The 23,768-nt window shown below is 39.0% G+C and overlaps 2 protein-coding genes across 2 annotated transcripts in view; one reads left to right on the plus strand and one right to left on the minus strand.

Annotated features, from left to right (window-relative positions):
- cfap54 (cilia and flagella associated 54) overlaps positions 1-16,028 on the plus strand; it is a gene marked incomplete at its 5' end in the record, with an annotated part of 32,311 nt that extends 16,283 nt beyond the window's left edge. The window contains 32 exons of the mRNA XM_079816484.1: positions 212-405; positions 554-689; positions 787-892; positions 1,061-1,216; positions 2,098-2,301; positions 2,397-2,484; positions 3,034-3,204; positions 3,278-3,344; positions 3,448-3,633; positions 3,728-3,814; positions 3,910-4,032; positions 4,703-4,756; positions 4,864-5,014; positions 5,101-5,216; positions 5,445-5,596; positions 7,151-7,280; positions 7,419-7,581; positions 7,663-7,823; positions 7,918-8,064; positions 8,261-8,381; positions 9,013-9,177; positions 9,259-9,370; positions 9,818-9,938; positions 10,026-10,085; positions 10,195-10,321; positions 10,611-10,769; positions 10,902-11,071; positions 11,151-11,246; positions 11,512-11,618; positions 11,783-11,921; positions 12,029-12,115; positions 15,773-16,028. Coding sequence (XP_079672610.1) covers positions 212-405; positions 554-689; positions 787-892; positions 1,061-1,216; positions 2,098-2,301; positions 2,397-2,484; positions 3,034-3,204; positions 3,278-3,344; positions 3,448-3,633; positions 3,728-3,814; positions 3,910-4,032; positions 4,703-4,756; positions 4,864-5,014; positions 5,101-5,216; positions 5,445-5,596; positions 7,151-7,280; positions 7,419-7,581; positions 7,663-7,823; positions 7,918-8,064; positions 8,261-8,381; positions 9,013-9,177; positions 9,259-9,370; positions 9,818-9,938; positions 10,026-10,085; positions 10,195-10,321; positions 10,611-10,769; positions 10,902-11,071; positions 11,151-11,246; positions 11,512-11,618; positions 11,783-11,921; positions 12,029-12,115; positions 15,773-15,892 — 4,176 coding nt within the window. The 3' untranslated portion in view covers positions 15,893-16,028. The remainder of the gene's footprint in view (positions 1-211; positions 406-553; positions 690-786; positions 893-1,060; positions 1,217-2,097; positions 2,302-2,396; positions 2,485-3,033; positions 3,205-3,277; positions 3,345-3,447; positions 3,634-3,727; positions 3,815-3,909; positions 4,033-4,702; positions 4,757-4,863; positions 5,015-5,100; positions 5,217-5,444; positions 5,597-7,150; positions 7,281-7,418; positions 7,582-7,662; positions 7,824-7,917; positions 8,065-8,260; positions 8,382-9,012; positions 9,178-9,258; positions 9,371-9,817; positions 9,939-10,025; positions 10,086-10,194; positions 10,322-10,610; positions 10,770-10,901; positions 11,072-11,150; positions 11,247-11,511; positions 11,619-11,782; positions 11,922-12,028; positions 12,116-15,772) is intronic.
- rint1 (RAD50 interactor 1) lies at positions 15,938-22,593 on the minus strand. The gene is made up of 13 exons (XM_079818303.1): positions 22,344-22,593; positions 21,961-22,202; positions 21,682-21,855; positions 21,454-21,594; positions 20,094-20,250; positions 19,812-19,922; positions 19,157-19,382; positions 18,938-19,075; positions 18,658-18,857; positions 17,630-17,847; positions 17,239-17,419; positions 16,536-16,654; positions 15,938-16,460 (listed from the first exon to the last, which is right to left on the minus strand). The coding sequence occupies exons 1-13, from the start codon at positions 22,566-22,568 to the stop codon at positions 16,250-16,252; spliced, it is 2,343 nt and encodes a 780-aa protein (XP_079674429.1). The 5' UTR covers positions 22,569-22,593; the 3' UTR covers positions 15,938-16,249.
- Between the last annotated feature and the right edge of the window lie 1,175 nt (positions 22,594-23,768).

Here is a 23,768-nt window from a genome sequence, read left to right on the forward strand (position 1 = left end):
AATTATTTTTTCATTTAAATTTAGTTAGAATTAAAATTAATATTAAAATATTAATATATATTAATTAATTCTATATTATATTATTATATAAATTATATTATATTATCTAAACAATAATGAATTATAATTCAAATACACATGTATTGACCACTAAACTGTATGATAAAGTCATCTGACATAACTGTTATTTACTTGTTTTTTTATTCTCTAGCTGTGGAATGTTTATGATGATGAAGATGGGGAGCTTGAGGCCAGCTTGTACTTCTCTGCTCCAATGGATGATGGGTCAGTGATAGATCTGCGCTGGCTGAGGGCTATGGTTCTGCACACATTGGAGCTCCTGTACTACCAGGCCAAGTGGGAGAGTCTCGCCCACCTCGCACTACTTTTCAACACATACACTAGGTGCGTACGCTTATAACTCACTGATGCTGGCGGCATTGGTTTGTGTACTTGCTGAAAGTATACAAGTAACTGAAAAGGTTATGAATATAATTCCTCTCACAAAAGAGTAACTATTGAAATACAAGGTGCAATGCGTCATGGGTTTCAGGGAGCGCTACTCTCACATGGTAACACCTGTTCTGGTGCATGCACAGAGGAGGCTATTGGACAGGATCAGCTGTTTCGGTGGGCCTCCATCCCCTCAACCTCACTTCACCTACACTGAGATGATCTCTGGAGAGAAGGTAGACAGAAATGAACACAAACCTTTGCAATGAATATTCCAGATGTGCATCCATTAGATTGGGTAAAATGTCTAAGTTTTGTGACTGATGTCCATAGGTGACCTGCAGGAATTATGCAAGCAGACAGTTGCTGTTTCCCTATAGAGAAGGTCAGATTATGATTACTGCAATTAATACCGACCCAGAGCCCAAGGAACTTGCAGGTACAGACTACAGAAAAGGGTTGCCAGGTCCCTTTTTATTTTCTGATTCATTTTGTGTGTTTTGCGTGTCACGTTTGGACCATGTATAATGGTTTGTATTTATTTTTTAAAAAGACCATATTTAAGTTTTACTTGTGTGTTTTATAATTATTTTCATCTTTATTGCAGATGTGAAGAGAGCCATGTGTCTGGTGTGTGTACCGTTGGATGTGGAGGACACACTGCAGTGTTTCAGAGAGACTCTGGAGAGGAGACATCCCGCACTGTTGGCCTTTCAGCACAGCCGAACTCTACTCTTGCTGCTAGTGGCTGACACACAGCACTGTAAGTCTGACCCACAGCGCTAAATTTGGGGTCAGTATGATTTTTGTCTTTGCAAATCAAATGAATGTTTATTCAGCAAGGATGCATTCAATTGATCAAAAGTGACATGTATAATTTATATTCCTCAAAGAATCATGACTAAAATGTATCATGGGTTCCACAAAAATATCGTTTTCAACATTGATAGTAATAAGAAATGTTTTTGAGAAACAAATTAGCATATTAGAATGATTTCTGAAGGATAACGTGATCAGCATCGGCCAATGGTAAGCTGGCGTTGCTCTGACGTAACTCGGAAGCGCTGGACTGTATTTACTACGTCAACAGCGAAGGAGACTGACACAGACGTGAAGAAATTGTTGAATAAAGTCATTATTTGTTTGTTTTTTGCGCACAAAAAATATTCTCGACGCTTCATAAAATTAAGGTTGAACCACTGGAGTCACATGGACTATTTTATCGATGTCTTTCCTACCTTTCTGGGCCTTGAAAGTGTTAATTAAATTGCTTTCTATGGGGAGGTCAGAAAGCTCTCGGATTTCATCAAAAATACCTTAATTAGTGTTCCGAAGATGAATGGTCTTATGGGTTTGGAACGACATGAGGGTGAGGAATTAATGACAGAATTTTCATTTTTGGGTGAACTAACCCTTTAATGAGACTTTGACATCAAATTATACATAAATTAGAAAAAGTTATAAATGCAAACCTTATTCTACTTCTAAATAAGTAAAAACCGCTATTTTAAAAACACTTTTGGAAACCCATGGCATTCTAATTCGTATCGGTGTTTTAGAACTTCAAACTAAACAACTCTTTAGTTGTTTGCACTTTCTTATTTTGTTTGCACTTTCAATCACACCCTTTATATGTGGCCTCAGCGTATGTTGAAGTGCCATTCTTTAAAGAGACCAGCGGCATTCTGCAGGGGAAAGTGGAATTCAGCATGGCAGCAAGCATCCAGCCAGGTGTCAGCCCTCCAGACCTGTCCACAGAAGACTTCAGCTCTCTGGGCTCCATCTACAGCACCACCCTGCTACCATCACAGCTCCAGACTGTTTTCTCCTCCTACAACAATGCAATCAGTGAGAACCGATTTGAACTCTAACATATTACAAGCTGAATTTGTTCATGAACAAGCTTTTCCAGTAGAGATATGTTGTTTTGTTATTTCATGCAGAATATCTTCAAGAAAATAAGAACAACTCCCTCCAGGTGCAAGCACTCCATGACCTTGGAAACCTGCATTTCCACAATGGAAATCGAAAGTATGATGTGTTCATTGCATTGTTTTTCTGCGTTGTTTATTAGTTTGAGCCATTACATACTGTTTACACATATCGTTCAAAAGTTTGGGGTTGCCAATATTTTTTTATGTTTTTGAAAGTCGTCTCTTTTGTTCACCAAGGCTGCATTTATTCAATAAATCAACATTATTATTGCGAAATATTATAACGTTTTCTATAAAATTTATTTTATGTCTGTGATGTAAAATCTGAATTTTCATTATTGCTCCAGTCTTCAGTGTCACATGATCCTTCAGAAATCATTCTAAAATGCTGATTTAGCGCTCAAGAAATATTTCTTATTATCAACCTTGAAACCAGTTGTGCTGCTTAATATTTTTGTTGAACCTTGATACTTTAAAAAAAAAAAAATTATTTCAGGATTCTTTAGTGAATAAAAAGTTCAAAAGTATTATTAGAAATATTTTTTACTTTTGAACGTTAATATAGGAGGTAATTTAATGTTTTGCATATACACTGTAAGAGGTTGAAGTGCATCTTGTATTAGTGTGTTTGTATGTTTGTGTATAGATCTGCACAATTTTTCTGGAGTAAGGCTCTGGACTGTACTCTGCAAAGCTCTGGAGTTCTGGAATCTTGGGATGGTGACTCATGGGGCAGCAGCTCCTCTCAGGAAACCCTGCGGCATGCTGGGTTATGGGGTTGTCTCCAGGGAGCGTTGCTTTCCGCCAAGATTGCACAGTGAGTGAGAAACCATAAAGTGTTTTTGTGATGGTGCTCCATTACAGCAGTAAGATTTCTCTTCTATTGACAGGCACATCCTGACTTCCAACATCAACCAGCGCACAAAATGCTGCCTTCTCTCTGCCAAACTCTTCAAGGTCAGAATTGAGTCACTGATATGTTCTTACAGTTGAAAGAAAGGACCTCTGTTTTTGTAACTAAGCCAACACAAAAAGTTTACTAAGGGCATGTGCTTTGCAGTGCCTACTGATGGCCTCTATGCCCCATCCGATGACAGACCTGTCATACTCCACATACTCTGTGGAAACAGAGCTGATCCCAGGCATCGACCTCTTCTCTGAACCGGATCGGGGGAATCTTGGCACCACTGTTGCCAGTTTGTCTTTTCTCTGCCACTGGCTGTATACCTCAGGACACCTTCTCAAGGTACTAGAGCCACACTCATATTAAGAGCAGCCTTTGTGCATTTGATGTCTGATCAAATCTTAATATTCAACACCTGTCATACTGCTTATTTCAGTCTCTTCCTGTTCTGGCTCTGTACCTGTATATTGCCCGAACTGTGTGTCGGGATCCACACCTTACTGTCAGATGCAGAATCCTGAAGGTTTGAAAGAATTTGTTGTGTCTTTCTGTTATCCGTGTATGTATTGAAAATCTGCATTGCAGTGAGTTTTGATCAAGTGTTTTGTGTGTATACAGATAAAGGTATTGACAGAATTAGGGGCCTTCACTCAAGCTGTTAAAGAACTCAGTAGTCTCACATTTGGCGAGGAAATCCCTGTGCCTCATGGATGCTACCACAGAGTGGAGAAGCCGTCTTGGGTAAAACACCATAAACAATATAGAATATGTTTAGCTTATATATATTTAGACATGCAATCATCTTCTGTATAGTGAAGTGTTCAGCTGCCTTGTCTTGATAAAGGATCTGATCTGAAGCAAAAAGACTTTCAGAGATATTCAAGAGAAAAGGCTTCTTGAATATCTTTAAAACATACCGTAATCCGTTTTTTATTTAAATTTTTTTTTTCATTTCAACACTTTCTGCTTTTTACATAATATTGAATGTCCGTTCAATAGTTTGAGGTTAGTAAGATTTTTTTAAAGAAATTAATATTTTTATTCAGCAAGGATGCATTGAATTGGTAAAAAGTGACAGTTAAGACTTTCCCATTATTACAAAAAATATATATTTCAAATAAATGCTGTTTCTGAAATGCTGAATCCTATAAAATCTATATATCATGGTTTTTGTTTGCAACATTGACAATAATAAGAAATATATAAGTTTTACAAATTAAATTAAAATCACTGTTTTCACTGCATTTATGATCAAATAAATGTAGCCTTGGTGAGATTGAGAGGCTAATAACAAAAACATAAAAAAAGTCTTACTGACCCCAAACTTTTGAATGCTATGTATAAACTATAATAATTATCCTTTTTTATGTCTTGTCATTTTTAAATTTTAAATGCATATTAAACCCTACAGGCAAAGGAAACATTTTCTGAAGGGAAAACCCTGTTGGATCCTTCCAATCTTCAAGTAAGTTTACCTCTTTTCACAGCTGTATTGTTTACAAAAATGATCATCGTTTGCAACATACTGTAATGTTGAATATGAATATAATGCTTATGTGATCCTTTTCTTAGGTTCTGGAAGAAGTGGTGAATAGGAGGCCGAGTAAAGACATTGTGGCTCTTTATGGCTCAAGATTCACCAGATGGCTCCTGATGGCCAGAGTTCAACTCATCTTGGCTATATGTAGTACCATACAAGACCTGCCTGAGCCACCGCCACCAGGTATCATCTCATTACTAGTTTGTTATGGATTATCCAGATGATCAATCTACATAAAACCTTACTGAATTATTTAATTTAACCCACAGAGTCAGAATCTCAGAAGAAAAGGTCTAGCACTCCCTGTTTGCCTGATGCCTCCAGCAGTGATGAGCCCAAGGGTCTCCAGCTCAGTTCCAGGAAACTCACATTAGGAGAAGTCAAGGTACTCCATTTTACCTTCATTTTATGACGTTAAAGCTGTCCAACTATCCCTTCTGTTAAATTGTTCTTCCAGATCTAGGCCTATGAAAATGTTTTTAACATAATTTGACCCTATAGCAATAATGGCTATGAAGTATGAGATCATAAAAATATACAGTAAAAGCATCTACCAAATGCCAAGAAAATGAAGGACAAAGTTAATATAATGTCTCTCTTTTGCCCTGTTCAGGCCCTACTCCTAAAAGAGGCACATGCTCTGGTTAGTCCTGAACTCTTCACCCCATATCCGCTGAACATCGATCCTGAAGAAATGGAGCTGGCAGTGGAGATCAGACTGTTAATGTCCAATATCAACATGCAGCAGGGCAGAATGGCTGCCAGGTAGTGCAGAATTATAAATCATGAGGAAGAGTGCACGTTTTGTAGTTGTGTGGGTGTACACAATACTGTTGCAAAATTTGGAGTCATTACGATTTTTCTAAAGAAATTTATTTATTTAGAAAGGAAGCATTCAAAGGATCAAAAATGACAGTAGAGGCATATACACTAATCAGGCATAACATTATGACCGGTGAAGTGAATAACACTGATTATCTCATCATCACGGCACCTGTTAGTGGGTGGGATATATTAGGCAGCAAGTGAACATTTTGTCCTCAAAGTTGATGTGTTAGAACCAGGAAAAATGGGCAAGTGTAAGGATTTGAGTGAGTTTGACAAGGGCCAAATTGTGATGAGCATCTCCAGAGCATCTCCAAAACTGTTGCTTTTGTGGGGTGTTCCCGGTCTGCAGTGGTCAGTATCTATCAAAAGTGGTCCAAGGAGGGAACAACGGTGAACTGTCGACAGGGTCATGGGCGGCCAAGGCTCATTGATGCACGTGGGGAGTGAAGGCTGGCCCGTGTGGTCCGATCAAACAGACGAGCTACTGTAGCTCAAATTGCTGAAGAAGTTTATGCTGGTTCTGATAGAAAGGTGTCAAAATACACAGTGCATCGCAGTTTGTTGCGTATGGGGTGCATAGCCACAGACCAGTCAAGGTGCCCCTGCTGTCCCAAAAAACACTAACAGTGGGCACGTGAGCATCAGAACTGGACCACGGAGCAATGGAAGAAGGTGGCCTGGTCTGATGAATCACGTTTTCTTTTGCATCACGTGGATGGCCGGGTGCGCGTGCATCACTTACCTGGGGAACACATGGCACCAGGATGCACTATGGGAAGAAGGTAAGACAGTGTAATGCTTTTGGCAATGTTCTGCTGGGAAACCTTGGGTCCTGCTATCCATGTGGATGTTACTTTGACACGTACCACCTATATAAGCATTGTTGAAGACTATGTGCACCCTTTCATGGAAACGGTATTCCCTGGTGGCTGTGGCCTCTTTCAGCAGGATAATGCACCCTGCCACAAAGCAAAAATGGTTCAGGAATGGTTTGGGGGGCACAACAACAAGTTTGAGGTGTTGACTTGGCCTCCAAATTCCCCAGATCTCAATCCAATCGAGCATCTGTGGGATGTGCTGAACAAACACGTCTGATCAATGGAGGCCCCTCCTTGCAACTTAAAGGACTTAAAGGATCTGCTGCTAACATCTTGGTGCCAGGGACCACAGCACACCTTCAGGGGTCTAGTGGAGTCCACGCCTCGATGGGTCAGGGCTATTTTGGCACCAACACAATATTAGGATCATAATGTTATGCCTGATCGGTGTATAATGTTTCAAAAGATTTCTATTTCAAATAAATGCTGTTCTCTATTCCCCAAAGAATCCTGACATAAGTGTATCAAGGTTTCCACAAAAAATATTTAGCTGCCCAACATTGATTCAGCATTAAACCTAAAACCTAACCAACCCCAAACTTTTGAACAGTAGCGTATGTGCCTGGATGATTGAATCTAATAAAAATAAAATAAAAACTAATTTCTATTGCAGTGCAGATCTGTCAGTGTCTACTTTAAGGCTCCTCCAGAGTTCCTTTGTGTTTCAAAGTGATTTCCGCCCACTGCCTCCTCCTAAACCACCCTCCTCTGCTCTCAGACGACCCAGAGCCAAAGCATATCAGGTAATGATCAACCTCTAATTTACTTAAATTCAGTACTTAGATCTTCTGTCTCTCATGTTCTAAAGAACAGATTCAGTTTCATTAAAAAAATACATTTGTAAGACTTTCAAAGAAGATCTATCATTCTTTTCTCTACAGACAAGCTCCCTGGATGCAAAGTCTGTTCTAGATCTCCACACTGGAGATCTTCCAGAACAGGTGGAAGCGAGAGAACGCATGGATCCCCTTTTCTGGCTGCGTTGTAGGCTGGCAGTGGTTCGCTCCTTCGTAGGCCATATCCCTGGAACTGCAATCTACTCTGGTTAGCTGCTCTGCAAAGCTTAATATGCTGGAAATATCGTTGAATGGTGTTTGTTGATGTTTCTTGCACGTGTTTGTGCAGGTACAGACAGTAGTGCAGAGGCGCTCCGGCTGCTGAAAGAGGGTCTGGCGGAGGCCGAGGCCTGGAAAGACCCTGACACTAAAGCCCTCCTACTCCTACAAGGCGTCCAACTCAACACACACCGTGGCAGACCCAGAGAAGACAGTACGGCCATGCTACAGGTCAGTAGATAGTTATGACAGTTGATCATGATTTAGTGCTATTGGACCTGAACTTGACTGTTCCTGTTGGCCAATCACATGTGTGCCTGTTTAGGAAATTGTGAGCTTGTTGTCTGGGCGTAGTGCTCTATCTCTGCGCTCTCAAATGACTCTAGCTGAGGCTGCGTTATTACTTAGTGAACTGAGAGGAACAGGAAGTCAGAGTCTCTACTTGCTCACACAGAAACTACTGCAGCAGCAGGTTTTGTACACTTTCATGCTCAAGAAAATATATTTATGTGAAATTTGTTGTTATCTAAAATGTGTTAGGACAGTAAAGATCTGGTAAAGATATACAGCTCCCAGATCACATGGTCATATTGAACATACAAGAACAAAAATATTACATGCATGTGTTTTACATATTTTGAAGTGGTAATATTATTCTTTGCTTTCAGCTCTGTGCCACTGGAGAGTCTATAGGCCTAAAAAAAGGAGGCGAGGTGGAACTACGAGCGGGTCTAAAGAATATTTATCTTCCACAGCTTCCCCTGCTTGCCAAGACAACCATGCGGATTGGTATGACAACAACAATAAGGCAGCTCAGTATGGATATTCCTATAACATTTTGGTTAGGTGTTTGTTCTAAACCAATAAACCTAAAGGTGATAATACACGGGGGCAACTTTTTTGAGTAATGTTTCCGGGCAATGTTGCTGAGCGATGTTGCTTGGGCACTTTCCCATTGAGAATGGGCAACAAATTTCTATCTGAATACTTAAACTCATGCAGTTAATTCAGCCAGAACTGCTTAATGTATAGAAAGTTTTTGTAAAAAGCCTTGCGTGTGCTATGCTTTGTATTGTTTTTTATTTTGTTATTTCTTGCTTTATTTTGTTTTTTGTTTTGGATGAATGCACAGAATTCTCCTATTGACTTAAATTTGACATATATATATAATTCTGAACATTCTTTCAACATGAGTACTAAATTGTGATTGGTCTTCTATCTCATATAATTTTGCATAATACGCTGTTATTGGTCTTTTCTTCCTCACGTCTGAATCAAATTTTAAATCTCAAATCTACACTTGACTTAAAACTTTAAAACAATTATTTTGCTAAGCATGGGTATTTCCTTCTAAAAATGCAAACTTAGTTTGTACTACAATTTTGAAGGCTCAAAATGTTTGTGATTCTTTCTGTTCCAGGTCGCTCTTTAGCATTCCAGGCCTTGTCAAGTTCTTCTGGGGGAGGTGAGGAGCCCTGGAGGCCCTTAATATTTGCTCAAGAAGTTCTGCAGTCTGCACTTAGCATCTCTCAGGCCTCTGCCAACAGAGACCGCCAGCTGGAGGCTGATATTCTCTACTGCACAGGTGATCAAAAGGGAATATTATTTATATTGGGCTCTTTATCTTGTGAACCAGTTGTGGATGGTTTATGATTTGTGTCTGCAGGAGTGGTGGGTAGACATCTCATTTCCATAAAAAAATCTGGTCCCCAGGAAGTCCTAGAGGCCTTGTTTGGGTGTTTAACCACATTAAAGCACACTCATGGCCAAAGCTTGCGGTAAGTTGCTTAACTAAAGCACAAAGTGTACTTTGGTCATCCCCGTTTGTGTTGTGCACTGTCCGTGTGCAGCCCAATTTCTGTGTTCTCAGGATCAGGAAAAGTCCACGATCCAGGATTTGAACTCGGGTCACCCAAAGCACAACAGTGCTATATGTCAGCACACTGCCAACAAGGCTATCGGCGCCAACTAGCCAGCATCAGTTTTGTAAATATTAGAACCTCATTGTGTAAGAAACATGGGGAGAACAGAATTTGACGGCAAACGGTCCAACCGTCAGAATGTTGATGTAGTGACTTAAAAGATACTGATTCTATCCTGGATTCTATGTGCATGGAGCATAACCAGCATCAGTTTAAATATTTATTTTTTGGTGTTTTTGCCTTTTATCATGATTGGACAGTGTGTAGACAGGACTCACATTGTTTTATATGTGTGTATTTCAGATTGGCACATAGGTGTTACCTGGAAATGGCATTGATATACTTGCAAGAGTTTGTGCAGATTACCCCTCCCCCTGGACATCTGACTCCTCCCCCATCACCAACACCTGCTGAGACCAGCAAGGTGCTGTGAAATGTGTTTGGGTATAACAGCAGAGTTATTTATTAATATCGTAATATCTATGTACAAATGTGTGTGTAATTTTCTCAGGAAACAGTCAGAGAGACCTGCCTATTGCTCTGCTGGATTTGTTTGAGAATAGCTTTAAAGGTCTGTATTGACATCATCCACGCATCTGTATGGAGTGTGTTCAATATACATTATTCGGTAACACTTTACAATAAGGTTTCATTAGTTAACATATCCTTTTGCTTCCTAGACCTCAGAAGTTGTTGGCAAATATGGCCATTCGCATGGATCCACTGGAATAACTGAAGGCCCCGTCGCCCTTTCTTCAATAAAAGCCCTGCCTGACTTTGCATTGAATGATCTTTTTCACCCCTGTGGTAACCTTTAACCCCAAATCACAGTTTTTCATTAGACATAGGATTTTATGGAGTACTGTATTGCATTTTTTTGATGATTATGATATTATCAATGTTGAAAAACAATGCTTAATATTTTTGTGGAAACCTTGATACATTTCTTTTGATGAATGGAAAGTTAAAAATAACAGCATTTATTTGAATGATAAATCCTTTGTAATATTATAAACTGACACTTTTAATCAATTTAATGCATCCTTGCTAAATAAAAGTATTAATTTCTTTAATTTCTTGCTGATGTCATTGGCAGGGGGGCTAGGAAACCTTGAGAATTGTATACCCAGTCCTGAAGCATTCATGGACGTTGAGCGTGAGATACACAGCAGGAATTGCCCTCAGCTGACCTGGGTTCATATGTCCCGCTACTACATGCACTTAATCAACCTTCTAAAGGTCTCCTCACAACCAGGTACAGCACAAGTAACTCTAATAAACTAGGTTATTCAATTCATTAATCAATCAATAAATCTACCCTGTGAATGCATTTGTACTGTATATGTTTTTAATGTGATCCAGTCTTATATGATGGTGTGTTATTCAGGTGCGATGCAGGGTGTTGATGGACTGCTGTCCATGTCCGGTGACCCCAAACTTGCTCTCAGACTCTCACATTTGCACACCTTCTTCAGCTGTCACCAGCCATCTTACAGAGAGCAGTGGGACATTCCTGATCCCCCTGCAGCTCTAATACAGAAGCCTCTCCAAATACAGGTTCATATTCACACATTTATTACTATTTTAAATCATGAGAAAAAAATAAAACCATTATTTTTCTATTACTCTGTGCCAGCTTGATCAGCCCTTGTCAGATCTGTTCCCCTGGGCCAACACGGATATCCAGGCACTGATCATCCAGTGGTACAGACCCTCCTCAGAGGACAACATGGTAGTCAGACCCTTGTCTATTTCTGTTTGTCATTGTTTTCACAAATCAGTTTTTTCATTTAGTCATTTAGAGTATGCGTTTGATCTACAGTAACTATCCTTGTATACTGTATGGATTAATTGGTTCTCTTTGTCAATGAACATCAGTAAAAAAAAACTGTTTTGGAAAGTTTCCGTTTCATTGTTTGGACCAAAAGAGCTGGATAGTCTGTTTATATGATGCATTTATAGTTCCTAAGCAGTAGATTTGTGTTTGATCTCTTCAGATTCTGCTTCTGTTCACTGTGAATAAAGCTCCTATATCAGCAATAAACTCTACTGCAGACACAATGGCTGCACTACAGGCTGGACAGAGAACAATCTGTTTGGACAGGTAGGCTTTATGTTCATCTATCCAAAGACAAGTGTAATAAAGAAAGAATTTTAACATTAGGTGCAATGTGGAGTGTATTATTGTCTGACCTTTCTGTTTCTGTTTATCATTTAAGTGCTAGTTATTACAAACACATTTTCTCTTATGGCTTAATGCACTGGCAGGCTGAAGGCTGTTCATGCCCTACTGAGCTCAACATGTGTAGAGGTTGAAGGGCATGTTTCACCCTCCACCAGCTCAGCCTCTTCCTCCATCAGCCCAGAAGATCAGAACAGAACGGCTACCTCCACCCCAAAACAACAGGTCCATCTGAGCCCTAAATTGCCATGAAGTACATTAAGTCAAACCCTAAATGTTGAATACACTGTATTAACCTCTTTTTTTCATTCTCTTGCAATGGTTTCTTATAGGACATATTTTTGGAGAAGGCCAAACATGTCTGCACTGAGATCAGGAATTTATTGAAGCCTGATTTCAATTCAGCATCCGTCACAGAGGTGAAGTGTCACACAGACATTTTTTACTGTCATATTAGAACTATTTATATACTATTGTAGTATTTATTAATATTTTAAATTGTATTAGATTTTTATATTTGATCTTTATAATTTATTTAATTTGATTAGTTTTGTTCTTTTGTCAGTTTAATTAGTTTTTCCCTTTTTATATTTAGCTTGATTTTCTTTATAGTTTTAGTAATTAAGGGATAGTTCACCCAAAAATGAAAATTACCCCATGATTTACTCACCCTCAAGCCATCCTAGGTGTATATGACATTTTTCTTTCAGAAAAATACAATCTGAGTTATATTAAAAAATGTCCTGGCTCTTCCAAGCTTTATAATGGCAGCCCAAAATTTGAAGCCCAAAAAAGTGCATTCATCCATTATAAAAATAACCCACACGGCTCCAGGGGATTAATAAAGGTCTTCTGAAGCAAAACGATGCGTTTGTGTAAGAACAAATATCCATATTATTAAAATATCCAAATATCTAGATTCTGCCAGACCGGCTTCCATGTTCAACTTACGAAAAAAGCCTAACTGGTGCGAAGCATGACGCCGGACATAGCATCAGCTAGATATTTTACTTTATAAAGTTTTAAATATGGATCTTTTTCTTACACAAACCCATTTATTCGCTTCATTGATTCCATTGATTCCTTTACTAACCCCCCCGGCGCCGTGTGTATTACTTTTATAATGGGTGAATGCCTTTTTTGGGCTTCAAATTTTGGACTGTCATTATAATGCTTGGATTAGCCAGGACATTTTTTAATATAACTCTGATTGTTTTCATCTGAAAGAAGAATGTCATATACACCTAGGATGCCTTGAGGGTGCGTAAATCATGGGCTTATTTTTTTATTTTTGGGTGAACTATCCCAAAAATTGTGTTTTTTTTATTTTAAGTAGGCAAATTTTTTAGTCATGAAACGCTAGAGCAGGGTTATTCAAATCTTGCCCTGGAGGGCCAATGCGCTGCAGAGTTAAGCTCCAACCCTGATCAAACTCACCTACCTGTGATTTTCTAATGAACCTGAAGACATTGATTAGCATGTTCAGATGTGTTTGATTAGGGTTGGAGCATTAGCCCTCCAGGGCAAGATTTGAATAACCCTGCTCTAGAAGGTGCAGGCCGATAGGTCCTTTATATGAAATCTGCAAGAATCCCATCATTACCACATGGCACAAGCTGATTGGCTTCTGCTGATCCTGCAGCCAATGAGATTGCTTGCTTAACATTTAAATAGTCTGGTTCCTTGTTTGCTTAGTTCTGCAGCACGCTATCAAAGTTCCTCTGAAATCCTCCACCTCCCACAGCTCCACCTGCCTAGATCTGCTACTGGATTTATGTATGCCTATTTATGCAGTAGCAGCATATCTTACATGCTCACACATGTCTGTAGCTGCGTCTCATTATGAAGGCTGTGTCCTCCGGAGGTAGCATTTTAAGGCTGCATACATCATTAATGATGTCTTATTTAAGAAAAGTTACCGTATTAAAACAGTGTTATTCCTTGTGAGGTGTAAAATACTGTAATTTCTTTCTTATTTTGCAATCTAACAGTTACTTTTCCTAAATGAGACCACCTCGATGACGTATGTAGCCTTCAAATGTGACCTCCGGAGGACACAGCCTTCGAAATGAGATGCAGCTATTAGAAGTAACAAGTCCATACTTGCTCTGCAGCAGCGTAGCTAAGACCAAAAACATTAACATTGCCATATTCAATAACATGCTAAAACTATTCAGAGAGTTGTCATCATTTATATACACAGATCATGCATAACATTATGTCCTAATATTGTGTTGGTCTCCCTTTTGCTGCCAAAACAGCCCTGACCTGTTGAGGCATGGCCTCCACTAGATCCCTGAAGCTGTGCTGTGGTAAATGGACTGCATTTATATACACTTTCAACAGACCCATGGCCACCGAAGCGCTTTACATATTGCCTCACATTCACCCATTCAATCACTCATTCATACACCGACAGCGGTGTCAGCCATGCAAGGCGCCATCCAGCTCGTTGGGAGCAGCTGGGGTCATGGACGCCTCGACACTTGGTCAGGTGGAACTGGGGATAGAACCACCAACCTTCAGGTTTGTAGCCAACCTACATGAACCACTGAGCCACTGCCGCCCCATTGAAGGTGAAGATGAACATGAAGGTGTGCCATGGTATCTAGCACCAAGATGTTTGCAGCAGATCCTTTAAGTCCTGTAAGTTGTGAGGTGGGGCCTCCATGGATCGGATTTGTTTGTTCAGCACATCCCACAGATGCTCGATTGGATTGAGATCTGGAGAATTTGGAGGCCAAGTCAACACCTCAAACACGTTGTTGTGCTCCTCAAACCATTCCTAAACCATTTTTGCTTGCCTTCTTCCCATAGTGCATCCTGGTGCCATGTGTTCTCCAGGTAAGTGACCCACACGCACCCAGCCATTCAAGTGATGCAAAAGAAAACGTGATTCATCAGACCAGGCCACCTTCTTCCATTGCTCCGTAGTCCAGTTCTGATGGCGCTCTCGGTGGTGGACAGGGGTCAGCATGGGCATCCTGACTGGTCTGCGGCTACGCAGCCCCATACGCAACAAACTGCGATGCACTGTGTATTCTGACACCTTTGTATCAGAACCAGCATAAACTTCTTGAGCAATATGAGCTACAGTAGCTCGTCTGTTTGATCGGACCACACAGCCTTCGCTCCTCACGTGCATCAATGAGCCTTGGCCGCCCATGACCCTGTCGACAGTTCATCACGGTTCCTTCCTTGGACCACTTTTGATAGATACTGACCACTGCAGACCAGAAACATCCCACAAGAGCTGCAGTTTTGGAGATGCTCTGACCCAGTCGTCTAGCCATCACAATTTCAAACATCAAACTTGCTCAAATCCTTACGCTTGCCCATTTTTCTGCTTCTAACACATCAACTTTGTGGACAAAATGTTCACTTGCTGCCTAATATATCCCACCCACTAACAGGTGCCGTGATGAAGAGATAATCAGTGTTATTCACTTCACCGGTCATAATGTTATGCCTGATCAGTGTATATATACATTAGTGCTGGGCAATCGATTAATCGCATCCAAAATAAAAGTTTGTGTTTGCATAATATATGTGTGTACTGTGTATAATTATTATGTATATATAAATAAACACACATGCATGAATTATTAGGCACGTTGATTTTCTGATCATATTTTTTTCCAGGCACATTTTACCTGAAAAAAAAAAAATGATTAGAAAATCAATGTGCCTAATAATTCTGCACGCAGTGTACATATTTAAGACAAAATATTTAATATTAATATGAAAAAATATTTATATTTAAGATAAATTATATAAATACATACAGTATATACATGCACATATTTCTTAAATATATACATGAAGGAGTGTGTATTTATATATAACATTACATATTAATTACATAATAATCATACACAGTACACACACATATATTATGGAAACACAAACTTTTATTTTGGATGCGAGTAATATATATATATATATATATATATATATATATATATATATATATATATATATATATATATATATATATATATATATATATATATATATATATATATTAATGTGTGTGTGTGTGCTTCTGTCTCTAATGTTTGACTCTACCAATGCAGATGCCCTGTGACCCGAGCATGCAGACTCTTCAGAACCTGGAACGCTGCTTTAATCCTGAAACAGGAGGCATGCTGCAAGATACAGTCCTCATCACGTGGCTCCTCTCTCTTTTAAGTTAAATCCTCCAGCCTTGATCTGCCCTGGATGAGATAAAACAAAATACCCCAACTACACATATTTAATATGTTATACAAATATTTTAATGTTGTAACACCAAATAAAGAGGAAAGCACTAAAACATTTATTAATTTATTCGAAATGTCAGCAAAAGCTTCTATTCTTCCTTTTCATTTTTTACATCAGCATCTGCATACGCTTGATGTTTCCCTTCTGAGGTTCAGTTCACTTTAAGTACTGTAGCTCATCCGATGTAGGATATTTCATTCATTCATATCTGGAGTATGAGTAGTGTATTTGTGCTCGGTAAAGCATCCTTAATGCTGCTTTGGGTGAATAAGGGATTGGTGTGATCATTCTCATTGGTTGAGCCAGGCTGAGCGGAGGTTGAGAAGGATCTGCACGTCACTGGGAGCCAGCTTGTAGACTCCCATCTCATTGAGCGCTGACTCTGGACTGGGCTGCTGATGGTTCAGAAGGACATCATCTTCCTCTGACTGCTTCAGCACATCACACAACAACAACGCTGGGCCGACCTTAAGAGTCAGGATGATGCAGGCCTCCTTCACACTGAGACAAGGAAAGAGAGAAATGAAAACCGGGGAGTTTCTTTATACAGTATTAGCTCTGAATAAACCGACTTACTGTTTAAAGAAGTTTTCAGGTCTCTTGCAGTAGTGTGCAAACAGAGGGAAGAGGTTTCTGGTCATATCATATTGAAGCTGTGCAGCTCCGCCTTCATTGAAATGGTTATACAGGATCAACTGTGAGCGAGAGCAAAAAACATAAACACTTTACGTACAGTCAATCCTGCCTATCGTAAAGTTATTATATTAAATGGATGTCTTTTTCTTTAAGCATCTTACATTTTTAGGTTTAAAGCTTTTAAAGATACACTACTGTTCAAACGTTTGGGGTCGGTAAGATTTTTTATTTTTTGGAAAGAAATTAATAATTTTATTTGGCAAGGATGCATTAAATGGATCAAAGACATCATTTATAATGTTCTAGATTTCTATTTCAATTAAAGTGTTCTTTTGAACTTACTATTAATCAAAGAGTCCTGAAAAAAACGCATCACACTTTCCATAAAAATATGGAGTAATGACGCTGAAAATTCAGCTTGGCATCACAGGATGAAATTATATTTTAAATTGTAATAATATTTCACAATATTACTGTTCTTACTGTATTTTGATCAAATAAATGGAGCCTTTTTGAGTATAAGAGACTTTTCAAAAACATTTAAAAAAGCGTACACATCCCAAACTTTTGAATGGTAGTGTCAATATTAGCTTGCGTTAAATTAGGGTTCAACAAAATGAAAACGTTGAAGCAAGAGACTGACATCTTCGTAGATAAAGCAGTCGAGTCTCTCTGTGAGGCCCTGCCAGAACATCTGAAAAAGAGGAAGACACAACATCTGCTGCAGCTGGAGCAGGTGATCCCGCAGGCAAAGCATCATGGGACATGCAGAGCTGGATAATGACATAGTGGCTTGGTCGCTCTGTGATGGCAAGGAGATCCACCTGAAACGGACCAGATTCATTTCAAAACCTGATACAAAGAGATCCCAGAAATAATGCCACCAGGCTCAGATTGAAGCCATCTTAACTTTAGTCAAAAAACAATGTAAAGGCTTGCGTCTTAAAATTAAACTACACTGACAAAAAACAAGGAATAATTTAAATGTATCATTAACACAACAGTTGACATATTTAGGTTATTTCCACCCATACCTGTCCTTGCAATATGGCTGTGCCTTCTCCTTGACGTCTCTCATGACTGCATCCAGTAATCGTCCCAGCATGTCTCCTCGTAGCCTCTCCAGCAGGGCCAAAAGAGCCTCAAACAATGATCCCTCCAGAGAGGCCAGTCGCCCCGTCTCCGTGGCCCCTAGAGGGCCTAGGATCTCCTCGCCCACTGACACCGCCGCCTGCTGCAACTGCAAGAAGAACTGAGAGAAAACACAAAGTGAATCTCAACACATATACACATTTCTGTTCTCAATCAAGACTTAAGAAAAAATATTTTAGAATTTTTATTAATTCAAGGGTCAAAGATAAATAAATGTACACAACAAAAATAAGGAAAACTCTTGTGTTTTTTTATCTTATCTTTGTATTCACCACGTTGGTTTCAGATGTTTTTTCAAACTTTTTACCATTTTTAAGAAATTATTAAATATAATAACTCGAAAATTGTCATGTGGTCTAACCATGAAGTAAAAAGTAATAACATATCCTCTCACCTTGAATACATGTGAGTGTACACATCTTGGTCATTATTTTCAAAAAAGTTTTCAAGATAAAAACCTTTATTTTTATATTTAATATCACAAATGATTACATTTTATAAATAAAGATTACGTTTTTGAGAAGTTAACATGGCATTTCATAAGCTGAACTAACTTTACCTTGTCATAAAAAGGTAAAAATATCTGATATTTTAAGAGGCTGGCTTATTGACCTGGAGTCCTAGTCATGAGGGTCCTTCTCTATGATTTCATTTTGTTTGATTTTTTTTATGCCTCTCTTGGTTGCACCACATGACTTGATTTGGTGTACAACAATTTGTATATATATATATATATATATATATATATATATTATATATATATACACATATATATATATATATAACAAAGTAGGTTTGTTAAGTTGTTTTACTAGTAAGAAATGATCATAAAAGATGGCAGATGAGTACAAAAAGATGCGCATCATTAATAAACATTCTGTTAGCCTCAGTGTGACTAAAAAACACTTACAATATTGTCCCCCCAGTCACTGAGAACAGTGTAGATGTAGTTGGCAGCATTGAGGATGGCGCAGTAGCGAGGGCTCAGCGGCTGTCGGGACTCTTCTTTCATGACCTGTGTGAGGCGGATACGGAAATCATCCACCAGCTCCTTCTGCAAAGCCAGGAAACTGAGCTGAGCCCGCGAACATGGCAGAGAGCGGTACCGTTCTGAGAAAAGGATGGCGGAGAGGATCAGAAACAAGTTTTAACTTGAAGAATCAAATCTGAGGATGAATTATCATCGATACCTGTGATGACCAGCAGAAGGGTCATGAAGGTCTCTGCACAATCTGGTGCTTTGAGCTCGTCCACATCGGTGATGTCCTTGTACTGAGAGCTCCAGGCTCCTTCTGCAGACAGCATGGCATCCACTTTTTCCACAGCCACTAGAGGGCAACATACACAATTTAATTCATCATCAAAACTGAAATCAAGTCGTGACCCAAGTACGCAGCATTTATACTCACTTTTCCTCTCCACAATGAGCCACTTCTGGAACACGGCCTCCTCAAGTAGTATGTGCAAGACGCCGGGGGAGGCGCGCGGGTAACTGTGGGTGCTGCGGAGCTCTTTTTCGAATTGCAGCACCTCATCCACTAGGTGGCAGAAGAGAGCATCGTCGTAGAGCAATCGAGGAGCGTCTTGGGCTAACTTCTCCTGCGCCAGAGTCAGGAGTCCTCTGCACAACTCCACCTGGAGGATAGATTGATAAGACTTTAAAGCCTAGAAATGGCTTTGTCAGCATTTTTAAAGTCGTGATAAAGCGGAAGAAGCGACAGATATTTTCTTCTGTATTGTAATGTACATCCAGTAATATGATGAAAATGTAGGGCAGGGATTTGGTTCTAGCCGTCAGTTTCTGATTGGATGGAGGCCGATCTGAACGTGACCTTGCAGTTGATTGTAGGAAAGGGGCGGGGTTTAAGCAGACTAAATGATTGGAGAAATCCGGCAAACATCACCAGAGAGATGTCTGACGTTTCACCAGAAGATCGAGTTATGACATTTTGATTAAAAATTATTATTATTTTAGAAAGAAACATTAAGATCAATAACATGCATTTGGAAAATAGGTACATTTTTATTTCATGCCAACATTAACCAATGCAATGGTAAACATACCCTAGCGCTAACTTTGGCCCCAGCACGATCCAATATAGGCTGAATCTTCTCATCCATAAAGTTGGAGCTGTTTCCCATCCAAATGAGGACTTGGGTCAAATACCACTCTGGCTGTAAAGGTGACAGAAGATTTAAGTTAATATTAGATCTTATTGTTGTACATATGTTTACTTATTAGTAGCTTAACTCTTTGTGTGCTTTTTTACAGAATGAAGGAGACTTATTTTAGTCTGAACGACATGAAATACAGGGTAAATGAGCAGTAAATATGTCATTTCTGACCTTGTTTAAGCTGTTGGTCTGCCGGTTTCCAGTGAAGTGATACCTGAACCGCTTACTGAGGGGAAGAAGCATGATCTGAATGGGCAATGAGAGTGGAGGAGTCTGGGACTGTCCCTGATGAGGCGATATTTCCTTCTTCTCTGATATAAGATCATCTCTTCAACACCTGTTAAGGAAAATGACCAGCTTTGCATCTTTAAAAAAACTGAAATAAACAAATAACAACAACGAAAAAATTATAAATAAATCATCGCCTGTTAAAGGCACAATATGTAAGATTTTTGGATTAAAATATCCAAAAACCACTAGAACAATGTGATATATTTTGTTGACTTGTGTTCTTACATTACCCCAAATATTTCCAAAAATATTTAAATCCAGAGAAATAAACCATTTTAACCAGGACACGGACTGTGTGCGTGCGTTGCGGCCGTCGCCTATTAAGTACATCATACCTGCGTTACCTTCAATTTCCGGTTTTATTTTGTAGAAACCACGGAAACACCAAAGGTGCTTTAATATATTATGTGTTTTATTAGACAGGTGAGCAACTGTTTGGATGCATTCATCGACAGAAAACTAATCATTGTTAAATAGCTCAACACAGTAAGTGTTTTTGTTTAAATCTCGTTTTCTTGATTTACCGCGAGTGCCATGCTTTACCATGCCTAATACTGATCTAGCTTACTGCAGTGTGTAACTAGTGTCTCATAGTAGCCGGCGAGTGAACGCACAGAGAAGCATTATAACATAACTTTCAACACACTCAAATGTATCTAATATGATAAAACAGCGATGGGTTATCCTTCATACGCATGACCGGAAAAAGCAGAAGCGTTTGTTTGCAGTATAATAAAAGCTCCACGAAATCAAGGTGTCATCAAGCTATGCCTTTGTTTTGAATAAGTGACCTCTAGCGGTGAATAATTACATATTGTGCCTTTAAGAAAAATGACAAGCTTTGCATCTTTAAAAAAATAACAAAATAAATAACAAAAAAACTATATAAATAACAGCATCTGGTGTAGCTTGTCTCAAAATTGGTGTTGAAAATTAAGAAAAACTAGCAGCTTCATACCTTAAAAAAAGGAAATAACTAAATAAAAATACTGTAAATAAAATAAAATAATTGACCTTAACAGCATCTTGTTTAGTTTGTCTCACACTTTAAGCAAATTGTTGGGCATATGACTAGAACAATTACCAGCTTTAAATAAAATAATATAAATAAATACATAAATACAAATTATAAATAAATAATGAATGCATAAATTAATTAATAAAAGTCTTAACAGCATCTTTTGTATTTAGAAAATGAATCTGCATTTAGGTGGATTTGATGCCAGAACATTAAAGATACGAGGTCTGGAGAGAGAGAAGTTGGGAGACCAGTAGCTCCAGCTGGCTGTTGATCTCCTGTGCGTTGACTGGGGGGGAGAGGGTCTGTGTTGGGGGCGAGATGAACGGCCAGTGGAACTGCGTCAGGACTTCCTCGAAATCACTGAAACAGAACCAAACATTTAGCGTGAACTTAGAAATATTTAGACGTTTAAATAACACAACTGGAAATACTCTGCATGTGTAATACCTGGCCAGTTTGTCTTTAAGGATCTTGTGCCAAAAGCGAAGTGTTTCTCTGAGGAAAGCCTGCAGGTGGCTACAGCCTGACTCCCGCAAACCCATATCCAGAGAGGCCATGCTGTCTATTGCGCCCACCGCATCCCACACGCTATTGGTCATCAGACACTGCTGGATACTGTCACTAATGCAACACAAAAGCAGGGAAGCGCAAATGTGTTGGACAGCAACATAAACCTACATGGCCCTCCAAAACATTTGGACACACAATTTAGGGTTTAACCCTTACCTGAGCTCCTCAATACGAGACAGACACTGCAGGTATTTCATATGCCTCTCTAATGTGTCAAGCTGACCCAGGACCTGCCCGATGCTGTCAGCCCAGACCTGGGCGCCCTGCAGATGCTGCTGCAAAGTGTTTGACAAAAGTCTCTCCTGCTCCAGTAAAGACTCCAGCTTTACTCGAGATTCCTCTGCTGCGGACAGGGCAGCGGACACACGCAACGGCACTGAAGAGGACACGGTCAGCACCTGCATGCATGGACAAATGCTGTCAAATAATTTTTTTGGATTTGCATAAGGATGAATGCAATATATATATAAATAAGATGTCTTTTTCATCCCTTTACAACACTTTTATGATGTTCACAGAGTCTCTATAACTGTATTTACCTGCTCCTCCAGCTGCTTGTTCTCTAATGTCAATTTCTCCAAAAGCCCTGACACCTTCTTAAGCGACTTAAGATCGCCACCAATCTCTTTCTGTACAAGTTCCACTACATCATCTGTAAAGTCTCCCTCCTCTGTTGGAGATTCAGATTTACCGCTATCCATGCGTTTTAGATGAGAAAGATCATTGCTGCTGTGGTTGTTATGCTCCATCATAGGCGCTGCCATGTTGCTCGACACGTCATCGGTGGATTTTGTCTCAGCGGCTCCCTCTATTGGCTGAAAAATGCTACTGAAATTATTTTGTTCTACTTGAAGTCCCATATGATCGATGTTATGATTTTAACACCTGAGCACAGGTTGTTTTTCTATTTTACTTCAGCTAAAATGGTAACAAAAATGCTTGCTTTCATTTACAGAATCTAGGGCTCTCAATACATATGAATTAATTTAATTACATTCAAATAATTATCATGATAATGACCATACAAATATATGAAATCATGGTTGTAATCAGCTGTAAAAAATCAGCTGTAAAAAAAATAAAATAAAATTACTGTTAAAATATGTCAAATGCCAGAAAAAACGTGAATTGTGCTGAATCAGGTTTTTTTATATAACAGATAAATAACATGTATACACTATGTGACACTATACTCTTTTTGGGTAAAGAAAAAAGTAATAAAGCTGTTATTCAGCATTTTGCAGAAGGTGACCTTGAGCCTATATTTTAGCAGATATGTTATATTTTATTTGTTAAATTATTCAGATTTGTCGTAATTTTTTTGAAAGTCATTTTAAAACATTGTGAAATGTTTTTAATTTTGAAATTTCGACCCCACGTTCTGGCTTATGATTATTAATATACGTAATGACGTAATTCAACACTACAGAAACGTAAATCAAAACCGTTGGCGACGTAAGTTAATCTAATTACCATTCATGAGCTCAACCTTCGACCTTGTTTGTGGCGTGTCTGTCTAATCTCTCTACCTGGCACTGGCAGTATGGATAAATTCATTTATTTCACAACAAATCGACACTTATGTGTTTAGAAACCTGTGTATGCTAAATTATCACCATATAGTTTAAATAAAAGTATAATATAATATAAATAAAAGACGGCAGCGACACGGTGTGAACCGTGGGCTAGGGTTGGTTATGAGATTGATACGTCTATTTAGATTAAACTCGCTGCAGAAGTGCATCTATATTTGCATTTTATTATGTCCAAATATTTGCCGAACATATGCTTTGTGCGTTAATACGTTGATAACTTTATATTTAGCTTGCGTGCAAGCAACGGAGACACTACTGTCACCACGTTTAGTGCTGTAAAAGCATTTATACAGTATTTCATGTCATTTCCTAGTATTGTGGTCGTGCAAAAGACATAAATCGCCCAAAATGTTATTTCTTGGCTCATTT

Source organism: Gobio gobio (assembly GCF_949357685.1).
Source record: "Gobio gobio genome assembly, chromosome: 5".
In the NCBI taxonomy this organism is placed as follows: domain Eukaryota; kingdom Metazoa; phylum Chordata; class Actinopteri; order Cypriniformes; family Gobionidae; genus Gobio; species Gobio gobio.

Excerpts from the sequence above, each read along its gene's own strand:
- rint1 (XM_079818303.1), bottom strand. The coding sequence starts at position 22,568 with ATGGCAGCGCCTATGATGGAGCATAACAACCACAGCAGCAATGATCTT. Across the intron at positions 19,923-20,093 it reads AGACCAACAGCTTAAACAAG|CCAGAGTGGTATTTGACCCA; the intron begins GTCAGAAATGAC and ends TCACCTTTACAG. Across the intron at positions 16,655-17,238 it reads ACTGCTTTATCTACGAAGAT|TTGATCCTGTATAACCATTT; the intron begins GTCAGTCTCTTG and ends TCTCGCTCACAG.